Below are 13,733 nucleotides of genomic sequence, written 5' to 3'. Positions count from 1 at the left end.
ACATATTCTTTTGGGCTCGCTGCTGTAAGTAAATGCCGTCCAAAAGGGGAGAAATAAAGGCTGATATATTGCAGTCCTAGACACGCCAGAGTAATGGGAGGACCGGTATACCCGGACCGACCCGAGTATCCCGCTAGCCTAGAACTCGCACGGGAGCAGCGAGGGGGATGCTAGCGCCAGTGCAGGCCAGAGGGCCACCCGACCAGGCGATTCCAGATAGACCTGGATATATACGCGGATATGTCTGCTTGGCTGGAGATCCGCGCTCGAAGGATCCATATAGAGTCCTTCGTAATGTACCTGACTGGCAAATCCCAAAGCCAGGTCGACAGGATTCGCAGTTCTGCGGTCCAAGAAATATGCGAGGGCCTCGCGGAGACGCAGCGAGGGGGATGCTAGCGCCAGTGCAGGCTAGAGGGCCACCCAACGAAGCGATTCCAGTCGGACCTGGATATATACGCGGCATATCCGTTTGGCTGCGAGTCAGCGCTCGAAGGTCCTATATAGAGGTATTTGTAACTTAATCCTGCCGACGATACGCAGGCCGAAAAAAGGCGGGCCAATGAAAATAAGCTCTCGCGTACCTTTACGCGCCTAGTCGGGGTGGCGCGCCATTTTAATACAGCGACGGTGACATTTACTTCGACGTTGATACACACACACTAACTCATAATGACGCCAGGCGGTATGAAAATTCCTCGATAGGAAGCACGAGGAAACGGCCAAAATAGCCGAAACAACGGAGAACACGGCAGTATGTTCCAGTCCCCAGGTCATATCCGCTATGGTCTAGAAGCTAGATAATCAAGCAAACACCTAAACTTTTAACGACAAATAAAATGCCCGGACAGCGATCTGAAGAAAAAGGCCAAGGAGGCCAGAATATAGGGGAGGGAGGCCAGGCCGGCTGCCGAGATTCGCACTGGAGGCTACCTCACTATACATCCTATCGCATTTATCCAGACATTCTATATAACTCCAGCAATATAGCAAAGATACTCCCTCAATTTACGGAAGATTATCCGCATCGCGGCAAAGATACGCCCGCACAATTGTAGCAGCAGCTGTCCTTATAATTTGTTTTTTTCTCTCTCGTTTCGCTCCTCGCACAGAGTTTACCACCTTCAACACCTTCAACACCTTCAACAAGCACTGCACCACCATTACTATCACTATCATCATCATTGCTACCATTACCCTCAGCAGGATCAACGCCACGCCGACCAGGCAGTATATCGAGGAACTAATGGTGTCTGCCGATGAATCCCCCCCCAGACTATAGGCGCCAGGGTGCATCAACGAACGAGATAGTACAAGATATTCCCGCGCAAAAAAAAAAAAAAAATATCCACCAACGCAGTTTTCCTCTCTCTAGCCCCGGCCACCTCTGCCTCATACCCCCAAGCACCGGCCAGCCGGGCCGCACCTAAAGAGCGGGAGGCATCAGCAGCGCCAGTAGAGCCGACCCGGCGACGGTCGTCGAGCTCCAGCAGCAGAGGGCATATAAAAGCCTGGTACGTGATAACCCTACTAACCCTGCAAAAGCGATAGCTGACCACAATGCTAGGTTTTCTTTTTAGGCACAAACACGCACACTTACACACACCCTAAAAGAGAGACGCCAGAAATGCCTCGACAAGAATCCCGAGAAGATGGCAGTCCCCGTACGCCCGAGGATACTAAACGCCTTTGGGCAATCATTTCTCCTCCGGTACCTAGGCCTATAGTAGGGACTGAGATCCCGTCTAAGCCCGCGCCTACGCTCGGCTCTGCGACTGCACCTGCGGCTATCCCTGCCCCCAAGTCTAACCAGGTGAATCCCACCACCAATTCAGCCAATAGCTGACGATAGCTCCATACACCAGACTACTAAGTACTCCCGCTATAGATGCCGCGATAGATGCCAATATCATCAGCAGACACCGACTGCAATAGCAAGCTGTAAGCCGACCAGCGCTGAACCCGCCGCGGCCGAAAAACCTCCCACCACGAGACCTAGGGAAACTATAGCAACCGACGAGGAGATGCAGGAATATATTAGAAGAGAGTGGCCGAAGCATAGGCAAGCTATAAATAAGCGTGTGGATGCCTTTCGACGTTCGCTCCGCAGCCTACGGGCCCGATGCGAAAACCCGGACCTATGATTCCGCGGCAGGCTAGTATGCCGCAGTCGCTAATACAGGGATTAACCACATTCTCAGGCCTCGGAAGGCCATGCCTAAATGTTAGGAATTCGGGCATCCATTCCAGGTTGCGGCCAGCACCTACTGGCACAAAAAGGAATGAGCCCCTCCCTAGTATAAAGGAGGGCGAAGCCTCGAGGGGCAGGAAACGTGCGCGTTATCACGTAATCGTCGATAGCGGGGATGAGGACGATAGAAACCAGGACGGGAATATTTGCCCGGAGGGGATGACGCATCAGCCGGTGCCGGCAGGGCGACGATGCCGCGCAGCCGCTATAGCGACGACCTAGGCCACAGCGGTTCGTTTCCTCCATTGCCACGCATACTAGGCCGGCATGGCGACCCGTCTAACGTATAAGGAGAGGACGACGTCGGCGGAGAGTTAGGCGAGGCCGCATCGGGCCAAGAATATAGCGGCGACGAAGCGATTCCAGTTAGACCTGGACACGCCCGCTTGCCTGCAAATTAGCGCTCGAAGGTCTAGTATAGAGACCTTTGCGATTTAATCCCGCCGACGATAGGCAGGCCGACTACAGTATGGCCAACGAAAATAAGCTCTCGCTTACCTATACGCGCCTAGTTAGGGTGGCGCGCCAGTTTAATAACAGGCCTGCGAGGCACGAGCGGCTGGCGAGACAGGAGTCTGCCCCGCTGTCTCGGCCGTCTCCGGCAGGCCCCGCAGATCCCAAGCCTCGGGATCCCATCCCGCCGATAGCACAAAGGTGCTGCCGCCTAAGACGCCCGACCTCGAGACCCGCCAGGCGCTGTGGGAGCAATCCCTGGCTCGGGTCCGTAGGCTGCGCCGGTCGTTGGGCCGTTTGAGCTCTCGCTGCCGGCATATATCGACGTTGGCCGCTTCGTCCTCGGCGAGCGCGGGGCCAGGCTCGCCAGGGCTAACGACGCCCTCGGCCCGAATGTGACCATTGCCTTGGTGGAGGAGGCTGCCCTAGGCGAGGGCAACAAGCTGGTCGTTGGCTTTGCCCAGGGCAAGGAGGGTAGGCCAGTAGAGGCTCGGAACCGGCGCGACCAGGATGCGCTCCGCGACGCCTGGAACCGCATAAGGGACTGGGTGGAGGAGGTCGACCGCAGCTATTCAAGGATATTTATCGACTAGAGCGATGATGCAGGCAGGGCAGTACATCAGCCTAAGGGGGTAGCCAGCGTATCAACGTCGGCTCATGAGACAGTCACAATAGAGCTGGATTTTCTATGCCACCTCGCGTCGCAAGTCGCCAAGGTCAGCTCTAGTCGCGGTCAAACGGGGGATGGGGGATAACTCCAGCAACCTTGCAAAGAAACACTACAACTTACGGAAGATATATCCGCATCGCGGCAAAGAAACACCCACAACTTTAGCAAAGAAACATCCATACCAGACGTCAAAAGAGAATGTATCGCGAATGAGCACTAGACAAGCATCTTCCGCATAGGACTCACCCACATATTACCATCGCCTTCGCCCCGAGGTTCCCGTCGCTACACCATTGGATATATGCGCTTCATTCCGCTTCTGAGTCGTCTCGATATACGGCAGCATTATTAGAAACAGCCCGAGCACCAGCAGCAATATAAATCCTGCTGATATGCGAGGCGTCCACTAGCGCCGTTGCGGGCCAGCGGACCAGCCAACGAAGCGATTCCACCAGGACTTGAATCTTTTCCCTTCTTATTCTTTTTCTTCTTTAGGGCCATTTATAAATACTCAGGTATCTGACAACCCTATTAATCCTGCTAAAACGGTCTGGTTTATGCGAGACTGAGGCTAACCTAGAAGCTAGATAACCACGCACGCAACCAAGGTTTTAACGCTAAATAAAATGTCCGAAAAATAAGCATCGAATCAACATAGTAGCCCTCCTGCTGCTGTTATTCCATTTACTCCTTGGGAGAATGCCAGACTTCGGGCAATACTTCGTGGTCAGTTGCCCGTGCCCGAGCCCGCGCCCCCCTTGGACCCCCGGGACCCCTATAACCCGATGCCATATTACGGCGACGGGAGCAGTATAGAGGACGGGAGCCCCTTGACTCCTCAGGAGAGGGCCGGCATTCGGGCAATATTTCGTGGCCGGTTGCAGGGCCCTGCACCTGCAACGGCCCCTGCTCCCAAGTAGGGGAGCATCACTCTAGTTTTTAGATGCTGTAATAAGATACCACTATAAATCAACCTATAAAGCTGCGATAGATGCCTGCTGCAATGCCTTGTGCGAGATGCCTTCTTGTGATGCATGCTGTGCGATATACCAGATGTTGCTATTGCATCGTTAAATTGACTCGGCTGTCCCGGCAATTGCTTGCACACGCTAACTACTTGGTACGTACCGAGTGCAGCTGTAGCATTCACAGCAATTGCTTGCAAACGCGAACTACTTGGTACGTACCGAGTGCAGCTGTGAGGAAAAATGGGCAGCTGTGAAGCTGCAAAGAATAACAGCCAGCTGGTGTGGTGTGTTGACGGTGAATTACGGCTTGGCCTGGTATTTGAACTCGACGAGGCCCCCTAGAACTTGGACCTTTTCCCTTCTTCTTTTTCTTCTTCAGGGCCGGTTATAAACACTTAGGTATCTAGAAACCCTACTATCCTGCTGAAACGTCTGGTGTATGCGAGACTGAGGCTAACATAGAAACTAGACAATCAAGCAGACACCCAAACTTTTAACGATAAATAAAATGCCCGGACAGCGATCGGAAGAAAGCGGCCAAGGAGGCCAGAACACGGGGGAGGGAGGCCAGGCCGGGCGAGGCGGCCATTGTGGCCAGGGCAGCGGCCGCATTAGCCGCAGTAACCGGGGCCGTAATCCCGGTCATGGCAGCCTCGCCCCGAGCCGGCGAGGAGGGCAGGGGGCCCCATATACCGGGCCCCAGCTGCCACTGCCTAGCCACGGCCAATACGGCCAGGGTGGCCAACACGGCCAAGGCGGCCAACACGGCCAAGGCGGCCAACACGGCCAAGGCGGCCAACACGACCAAGGCGGCCAGGGCGGCGGCTATTATAGCCAGACCGGCCGAGGCGGCCATCATGGCCAGGGCAGCGGCCGCATTAGCCGCAGTAACCGGGGCCGTAATCCCGGTCATGGCAACCTCGCCCCGAGCCGGCGAGGAGGGCAGGTGGCCCCATATACCGGGCCCCAGCTGCCACTGCCTTTCGTTCCACAGGCGGAACGAATTGAGCATACTGCCATTAATGGCAGAGTCGTTGCCTCCATTCCCGTTAATGACAGTCGGCATAGCGGGCCGCAAAGCGTTGCAGGCCCCTGGTATTCACGGGACGTAATGTTTAGTGACCCCCAGGACCTGGTCGCCGCAGGCCGCGACTTCCTGGAGCGAACGGGCAATAACGTGGCCTATGCCCATTTTATGGAGGTTGACACTTTGGCCTTCCAATCTGCATCGCGTCGCCACGGCAGTCGTAGGCGACGATTCGGTCCACTGGACCCTCGGGTCCTCCGTGAGGCAATGCCAGTTTATACCGAAGATGACAGGGTAGAGGACATACCAGAAGTATCTCCCTTTACTCCCGAGGAAATGGCCAATATTCGGGCAATACTCGGTGATCGGATGGTAACATCCGTCGCGCCCGCGCCCGCACCTATGCCCGGCCCTGCACCTGCAGCGGCCTCTGCTTCTAATGTCGTCTCGTGGAGACCGCATGTATGGCATTCAGAGCCTGCAGACGGCACTAACGTCGTTGCCCAGGACGACGAATTCATCGAATGGAGCGATAATGAAGACGCATAAAGTTGAAATGGGTGGAGGTAATGGTTGCTTTTCTTTGGAGGTTAGGGATCACTATAGGATTTAGATGCTGAAATGAGATACCACTGCAAATCAACGTAGTTTGTTGCATCTTTGACGACAGCCGAAGCGGCTCGGCTGTCGTGGCTCTGACTTGCACACGCCATTGCCTCGGGCACGGCCACTGTAGCCGATCATTGCCACGAATTTAGACAATAAAAAAAGAGATGATAAAAAATGGTACTCCTTGGTACGTACCGAGTGCAGCTGTGAAGAATGATGGGCAGCTGTAAAGCAGCGAAGAAACAGCCAGCTAGGTCTGGTATTGACAGTGAATCAGAGCGGCTTAGCCTATCGACTAATTAAATCGACAAGGCCCCCATGATTTGACCCTTTCTCCTTCTTCTTTAGAGCCGGTAGTAAAAGCCTGGTACGTGATGACCCTACTAACCCTGCAAAAGCGATGGCTGACTATAATGCTAGGTTTTCTTTTAAAGCACAAACACGCACACTTACACCCTAAAAGAGAGACGCCAGAAATGCCTCGACAAGAATCCCGAGAAGATGGCAGTTCCCGCACGCCCGAGGAGACTGAATGCCTTCGGGCAGTCAGTGCTCCTCCGTTGCCTGATCCCGTGGCGGGGTCTGAGATCACGTCTGAGCCCGCGCCTACGCTCGGCCCTGCGGCTGCACCTGCGGCTGTCCCTGCTCCTAATGCAGGGCCGCATTTTACCACGCCTATTGGCACGACGTCTGTTAGTATGACAATAGGGATTTCTGCCAACGAATCCCCCCAGGTTGTGTGCGCCAGGATCCTGCAGGCTATAGAGCAAATGGGCATCGATCGTGCCACTGCAGTTATCACGCCTGTTGATAGGTTTCTATTTCAACGGGTATCCCATCGCCAGATTGCTCGAAGGCGACGACTCGCTGCTTTAACCTCTCAGGTCTCTAGCCCGCGGCCATATCATGTCGATGGTGGCCAGGTCGATGATCCAAGGAGATGGCTATCCGTCGGGGAAATTGCTCGTCCAATCCCCGAGCTTTAGTACGCCACCGAGGAGCCCTTGCCAATGCTCGGCACTCACCCAGTTGCACCTTCGGCCGTCCGTCCTCATCGTATAGGGCAGCATTCACGATCGGCCCCAACTATCGTGACATTTGATAGGGGGGATAGGGACGACTATATGGATTACAGCGATGAAGTCCAAAGCGACGCATATGTCCTTTGGGCGAGCGACTAGCCGCCCCAGGATAACGACGGCGACGCTTAAAGTGGGATTCGGCTAGGGGGAAGACAGGATTGATTTTCTCTGGACTTTAGGAGGACTAAGCATCACCGCTTTGAATCAAGTTTTTGCCTACTGTGCTGGTGCATATAATGTGAATAGAAGCCCATGCCTTAAAGTGACCGCATGAAGATGGGCATCTGCTATCCTAAATCTGGCATTCATAGCAATTGCTTGCAAACGCGAACTACTTAGTACGTACCGAGTGCAGCTGTGGCATTCACAGCAATTGCTTGCAAACGCGAACTACTTGATATGTACCGAGTGCAGCTGTGGCATTCACAGCAATTGCTTGCAAACGCGAACCTCTTGATATGTACCGAGTGCAGCTGTGAACAGCTATAAAGCTGCAAAGGATATTTGGCAGCTATGAAGCTGCGAAGAATAACAGCCAGCTGGTGTATTGATAGTGAATCAGAGCAGCCTGTCCTATCGAGTATTTAAATCGACGAGCCCCCCAAGGATTTGACCCTTTGTCGTTCTTTAGATCCGGTAGTAAAAGTCTGGTACGTGATGACCCTGCTGACCTGCAAATGCGATAGCTGACCGCGATGCTAGATTTTCTTTTAGACATAAACTCGCACACTTACACTCAAATACCCGGAAAGAGCGACGGAAATGCCTCGACAAGCATACCGAGAAGACGGCCAAGGTGGCCAAAGGAACAGGGGGCGAGGCTATACTGCCCGCCGGACTCTACGCGGCAATCGCCTCGCCCGTAGGCAGCCGGAGACGCAGCAGGCCGATGCTGAAGGGAACCGGGTTGAGCAGACTGCTGATGACGGCAGAGCCAACTCCCCTATGCCCGGCGCCCCCGGGCCGGCCGCGCCGATCAGGCAATGCATCGAGGAACTAGTGGTGCCTGCCGATGAATCCCCCCAGGCTGTGGGCGCCAGGGTCCTGCAGGCTATGGAGCAAATGGGCGTCGATCCTGGCATTATTACCATCACGTCTGTTGAGACCTTCGCCCTTCAATGGGTAACGCGTCGCCACGATAGTCCTCGGCGACGACTCAGTCCATTGGACCCTCGGGTCCTTCCTGGCCCAGGCCCAACGCCAAACAGCGGCGATAGTGGCAGGGCGGAGGACATCTCAGATAGGAGTCCCCGCACTCCTGAGGAGATTGAACGCCTTCGGGCAGTCATTTCTCCTCCGGTGCCTGAGCCTGTGGCGGGGACTGAGCCGTCTGAGCCGGCTTCTGCGCCGGAGCCTGAACCTGTGGCGGGGACTGAGATCCCGTCTGAGCCCGCGCCTACGCTCGGCCCTGCGGCTGCACCTGCGGCTGTCCCTACTCCCAATACAGGGGAGCATTTTATCACGCCTGTTGGCACGACGCCTGTTGGCACGACGCCTATTGATATGCGAGTGGCGTATTCTGCCGATGAATCTCCCCAGGTTGTGGGCGCTAGGATGCTGCAGGCTATAGAGCAAATGGGCATCGATCGTGCCTTTGGAACTATCTCGTATGTTGATAGGTCTTGCTTTCAACGGGTATCCCGTCGCCAGATTGGTCGTAGGCGACGACTCGCTGCTCTTGACTCTCGGGTCTTTAACCTACGGCCATATCATGGCGATAGTGGCCGGGTCGAGGATACTGAGGAGAGGCCTAGACTCTGGGGTTTAATTCCTCGTCCAATCCCCGAGCTTCGGCACCCCCACGAGGAGACCCTGCCCGACCTCGACCCTAAACCAGTTCCACCTGAGGCCGTCCGTCCTCATAGTGCAGGGCGGCATTCGGCGTCAGCCCCAATTATGATGACAATTGATAGACGGGACGAGGAGGACTACCTTTTCAGCGATGATGAAGTCCAGGGCGACGCAGGTGCAGAAGGGGCGGGCGACCAGCCGCCCCAGGATAACGACGGCGATAGCCGTGTGAGCCTTAATAGCATTCACGGCCGCTCCCAGTCATGATATTTAATAGACAGGACGAGGATGACATCGACCACGCTGACGACGAAAGCCAGGGCGACACTTGAAGTCGGATTCGGCTAGGGGGGGACACAGGATTGATTTTCTTTAGAGTTTGGGAGGACTAGGCATCACCGATTTGAATCAAGTTTTTGTCTCCTATGCTGGTGCGTATCATGTGAATGCTGCAATCAGAATTGATACCACTAGAAGCCCGTGCCTTGAAGATGAACGCCTGAAGACGGGCATCTTGCGTCGTTGCTGCGAGCAGTTGGCACCCAGCCTCAGCCCAGCCTCTGTAACGCCTCCCGCCCCGCCCCACATCGGCTGGCCACGCGCGTCAACGCGTCCACCACAGGCCCGCCATCATCGGCTGCCAAACGAGCCAAAACTCCCAGCCCATTCTTCCGCCACTGACCTTGCGCTCGCCCTGTGACCGCCTCTACCATCGCACGCCCTTTCCTGCACATTGAGCAAAACCCGCATCTTCCGCCATTGACAGTGCACGCCATTGACAGTGCATGCCGCCCCTTCGACACGGCTTCCGTCCAACGGTCCGCGAGAGCTCTGGCAGGTCGGCTTGCTCGCCCGCGCTGGCTCACCCGCAGCGCCTGGATACGCTCCCTCGGCGGCATGGCGAGCCTCAAACGCAAAGCCGAGACGTCGGCCAACGGGGCCGAAGCCAAGAAACCAAGGGCCAACGGATCCATTGCCTCCTTCTTCGGAGCTGCTGCCCCCAAGCCGGCTGGTGAGGCGGCGGCGGCAGCAGCAGCAGCAGCCGCCGGCGGCGGCAGGTTCGACAAGCAAAAGTGGCTGGCTGGCCTGACGGCGGAGCAGAGGCAGCTCCTCAAGCTGGAGATTGACACGCTGCACGACAGCTGGCTGGCGCACCTAAAGGACGACCTCCTGACCAAGGAGTTTCTGGAGCTGAAGCGGTTCCTGGACCGGGAGACCAAGGCTGGCAAGACGTGGTTTCCCCCAAAGGAGGACGTGTACTCGTGGTATGCTATGCCGTTGCGCCGATGCCAAGGCGCCCTTCTATTTCCTTTGCTATGCCGTTGCGCCGATGCCAAGGCGCCCTTCTATTTCCTTTGCTATGCCGTTGCGTGCCCTCTGTCATCGTCTTGCTGCACGAAAAAGCAAATCGCTGACTGCATCTTAGGTCCCGTCACACGCCCTTGCACACCGTCAAGGTGGTCATTGTCGGCCAAGATCCCTACCACAACGTCAACCAGGCCCACGGGCTGGCCTTTTCGGTTCGACCTCCCACGCCGGCGCCCCCGTCCCTCAAGAACATGTACATTGCGCTCAAGAAGGACTATCCGTCCTTTGCGGCGCCCCCGCAACGCGGCGGCCTGCTGACCCCGTGGGCGGATCGCGGCGTGCTCATGCTCAACACATGCCTGACCGTGCGAGCGCACGAGGCCAACTCGCACTCCAACCGGGGCTGGGAGCGCTTCACCCAGAGGGTCATCGAGCTCGTGGCGCAGAAACGCACGCGGGGCGTCGTCTTCATGGCCTGGGGCACGCCCGCCGGAAAGCGCGTGCAAAAGATTGACAAGCAGCGGCACCTGATCCTGCAGAGCGTCCATCCCAGCCCGCTGAGCGCCGCCAGGGGCTTCTTTGACTGCCGGCACTTCAAGACTGCAAACGAGTGGCTCGTCAAGCGGTACGGCGACGAGGGCGAGGTCGACTGGGCTCTGTGCCCGGGGACCACGACCAAAGCCAAGCATCCCGCCCCCGTCGTCCCCGCGGCGGAACCAGAACCCGCGGTCGAGGCGGAGCCGGAGGCCCAGCCGGACGGGCCGGTCGGGAAGAGCCTCGATCCCGAGGGCAAGGGTGCGGAGGACGACGATGTGGACTCGGAGGATGAGGCGGCACTGGAAGAAGCTCTACGCCTGGCCGAGGAGGAGGTGAAACGGGAGTGAAGTGTTTGAAAATGGCCCCGAACAGGGCGTTACGCCCGAGACTCGGTTCTTAGGTACATGCAGCGTAGCGGCGACAGTCGCGTCTTGGAATAGGCCATCTGGGCGACGAGTTGTTGGCGCCATCCTTGCTTGTCACGGTAGTTCCTCACATCCCTTGCAAGCTTCCATGGCAACAACTGCTTGCCCTCGGTGTCCACATGTTTCATCAGACAGTCCTTGTGCCAGTATTTTCCGTCGCTGGTTAATTCTATGTCGCCAAAGGTGCCGACGATGCACAGCCGCGGGCCCATCAGGTGGCTTTGTGCGCACTCGCAGATATGGAAAACGACGGCTGGCCCACGCCAAGTCGGCTCCGCTCATGCAACTGCGGCACTTCAGCAGAAACTTCCGAGCTGGCATAGTCCCAGGGGCCAGTCTCATCGCGGGTGGACGTCGGGCAGCACCGGGGACGGACCATCGTTGGTGGGATCACTTGGGATGATGGTCGATGTCACTCACCAATTTGGTGGGCGGGCGGGAATGCGTTTGCCGATTCTGGGTCGCATCAACGTCATTGTCACTGCAGAGGCAGCAAAGAGGGCGCGAGAATGACTGGCTGCTGTCCATGGCGGGCAACTGACGAGATGGAACTAATGACGGGCAAGCAAACGCGCAGGCAATGAATCAGCGCCGGCAGCACAAGAGCCACGACGGCTTGACAAGAGTTTCGGTGGCACAAACGGGCAATACTTACATCCTCCGTACAAGGCCATGCGGCCGGTCCGGGTCAATCGCCTGGCTCGGCCAGCAGCGAACAGGTCGGATCATGGCCTATCATGGGACACGATGCAGCCATGGGCAAGCGCCATCTCCACAAAATGTCGGCACTTTGCTGCAAAATACTCCAATTGGGCTGCGGCGCCTCTGGTGAGACACGCCGTCGGGCGACATTTAATGTTGCATCCTCCCCATCCGAGCATTGTCGCTGCTGAAGAACCGAGACCAATGCCGGATGTAACGAGCTCAGTGGCGATTGCTAGTATTTCCCAAATTCCAACCATGATGCGACGTTTGCGTCAACCGCGAGACTGTGACGAGTCCATCGATTCTTGCAAGAGAATCCCATTCGAGCAAGGACCGAGCCAGTCGGCCAGATGGACGATTTTTTGATGATTAGATCCCAGGTCCTGCTGGGCATGAGAAAGGTTCCGATAGCCAGTACGTGACACTTGGCTGACACTCGGATGCCCGCGACTGCAGGCAAGCAGATTTATCGAGATTCAAACTGCAACCAGTGGGCCTGCCTTTATAAAATGTCGATAAAGAAAAAAAAAAAAAAAAAAGGTCAGGATGAAGGCATTGCCGCGCCAGACCCCAACAACCGCAGCAATGAGCCAATCAAAGGCTGGCAGGTGCAGGCAGGCAGATAGAGGCAGGTGCAGGCAGGCAGATAGAGGCAGGTGCGAGGCGCTCCCATCCGAGCACGGTCCTTTACCGTCCTTTACCCATCCTGGCACCCGCCAACTCAGCCCTTCTTGCTGGCAGACAACCCCTCCGGATATGCAGCTTCTTTTTTTTTTTTGTGTTTTTTCACTTCCTCCAAGCCCTTCCAGAGAAGGCCCACGGCAGCCCCACGGCAGCCTCCACGGACGTATCATGCGGAAGCTCGCACGGAAACTGTGCCTGGACAAACTTTGTCCATCCTCCCGTCGTTGTGCTACGAAGCCCATGGTTTATCCTGCCCCGCATCTCCCCCCCTGGCCAACGAAATCGTAGCGAGTTGCACAAGGATGAGCAATTTCGCGCCGGTGCGGAGTTACTCCGTACCTCTTCGCGTACCCGCCTACAACTTCAGCCCCTTAGCTCGACCCCGGTGCTGGCGTACCGGGTACCTGGGCACTCAATAGGCTGCACTTGGGTACCTAATTTCAATACTTTCTTGCATCCCCGGGCCAGCGGCCCAATCCGAGGACGGGACTGCCTCAACCCCTGTCTCAAGACTCGTGGCCCCTGAACCCCTGGGCACCCTAACCGCCTTCCCCTCCCCCTTTCTCTGTACACTGTTGTCCGTTGTCCAGCTTATGTCATGATAGCGCCAAACAGCACGACCTTGTGCGCTGCAAACCGAGCATGCATGCTAATCGCATCGTCCGTCTTCCCTTCGGCTCGTTTTTTTTTTCCTTTTTTCGGATCTCTTTTTTCTTTCCCTCTTTTTACCCTCTTTTTACCCTCGTGCCTGCTGCCGCTCCACCGTGAGCTTTACGCTCCTTCTCTCCTTCCTTCCTCCCCCCCCATTTCCCCTCCCTTTTACTTTGTCTTTTCCCCATCTTTGCGACTCTCTTGCCTCTGCTGCTTCTGAGCACTGGCCACGCCCCGACCCTTGGTCTCTCCCTTCCCTTTGGGTCCCCCGCATCACCACTTGGGACGTCGCAAATCGGCTTGAACATTACACCAATACTACCATCAGCCGTCTGTTTCACCAGCCAGTCTCCGTCAGTGGACACCCACAGTGGGCTGGGCAGCAAGGGGTGCGAAGCCCGAAACGAATGTCTGGTCTCCCACTTGGGCTTCACCAACTCCCCCCCCCCCTTTCGTTGCTCGTTTGTATGGGCCCAAGCTCTACACCTGCTCAAAGAACGACGTTCCTGGCGGCATATCGATAGTCTTGCTACCAACGATTTTAGACCGCTGCCCGAAGAAATCAGTTGGCT

General features: G+C 56.4%; 6 protein-coding genes across 6 annotated transcripts; 5 read left to right on the top strand and 1 right to left on the bottom strand.

The window, feature by feature from the left end:
* Positions 1 to 672: 672 nt before the first annotated feature.
* On the top strand, positions 673 to 4,015 carry UV8b_05734 (uncharacterized protein; the record flags this gene model as incomplete). Its single annotated transcript, XM_043143231.1, has 7 exons — positions 673 to 685; positions 1,113 to 1,251; positions 1,433 to 1,514; positions 1,568 to 1,711; positions 2,980 to 3,178; positions 3,870 to 3,889; positions 3,962 to 4,015. 7 exons carry the CDS (start codon positions 673 to 675, stop codon positions 4,013 to 4,015), a joined length of 651 nt encoding a protein of 216 aa, XP_042999164.1.
* Positions 4,016 to 4,835: 820 nt separating this feature from the next.
* UV8b_05733 (uncharacterized protein) lies at positions 4,836 to 5,408 on the bottom strand (the record flags this gene model as incomplete). Its single annotated transcript, XM_043143230.1, has 1 exon — positions 4,836 to 5,408. One exon carries the CDS (start codon positions 5,406 to 5,408, stop codon positions 4,836 to 4,838), a length of 573 nt encoding a protein of 190 aa, XP_042999163.1.
* Positions 5,409 to 5,453: 45 nt separating this feature from the next.
* On the top strand, positions 5,454 to 5,918 carry UV8b_05732 (uncharacterized protein; the record flags this gene model as incomplete). The annotated part of the gene is made up of 1 exon (XM_043143229.1): positions 5,454 to 5,918. One exon carries the CDS (start codon positions 5,454 to 5,456, stop codon positions 5,916 to 5,918), a length of 465 nt encoding a protein of 154 aa, XP_042999162.1.
* A 536-nt stretch (positions 5,919 to 6,454) lies between these two features.
* UV8b_05731 (uncharacterized protein) lies at positions 6,455 to 6,964 on the top strand (the record flags this gene model as incomplete). The annotated part of the gene is made up of 1 exon (XM_043143228.1): positions 6,455 to 6,964. The coding sequence occupies one exon, from the start codon at positions 6,455 to 6,457 to the stop codon at positions 6,962 to 6,964; it is 510 nt and encodes a 169-aa protein (XP_042999161.1).
* An 858-nt stretch (positions 6,965 to 7,822) lies between these two features.
* Positions 7,823 to 9,118, top strand: UV8b_05730 (uncharacterized protein; the record flags this gene model as incomplete). The annotated part of the gene is made up of 1 exon (XM_043143227.1): positions 7,823 to 9,118. The coding sequence occupies one exon, from the start codon at positions 7,823 to 7,825 to the stop codon at positions 9,116 to 9,118; it is 1,296 nt and encodes a 431-aa protein (XP_042999160.1).
* A 630-nt stretch (positions 9,119 to 9,748) lies between these two features.
* UV8b_05729 (uncharacterized protein) lies at positions 9,749 to 11,043 on the top strand (the record flags this gene model as incomplete). The annotated part of the gene is made up of 2 exons (XM_043143226.1): positions 9,749 to 10,116; positions 10,278 to 11,043. 2 exons carry the CDS (start codon positions 9,749 to 9,751, stop codon positions 11,041 to 11,043), a joined length of 1,134 nt encoding a protein of 377 aa, XP_042999159.1.
* Between the last annotated feature and the right edge of the window lie 2,690 nt (positions 11,044 to 13,733).

Source organism: Ustilaginoidea virens, chromosome 4 (genome assembly GCF_000687475.1).
Source record: "Ustilaginoidea virens chromosome 4, complete sequence".
Lineage (NCBI taxonomy): Eukaryota > Fungi > Ascomycota > Sordariomycetes > Hypocreales > Clavicipitaceae > Ustilaginoidea > Ustilaginoidea virens.
Note: the sequence above shows the minus strand (reverse complement) of the source record. Positions and strands in the feature narration are given on the sequence as shown.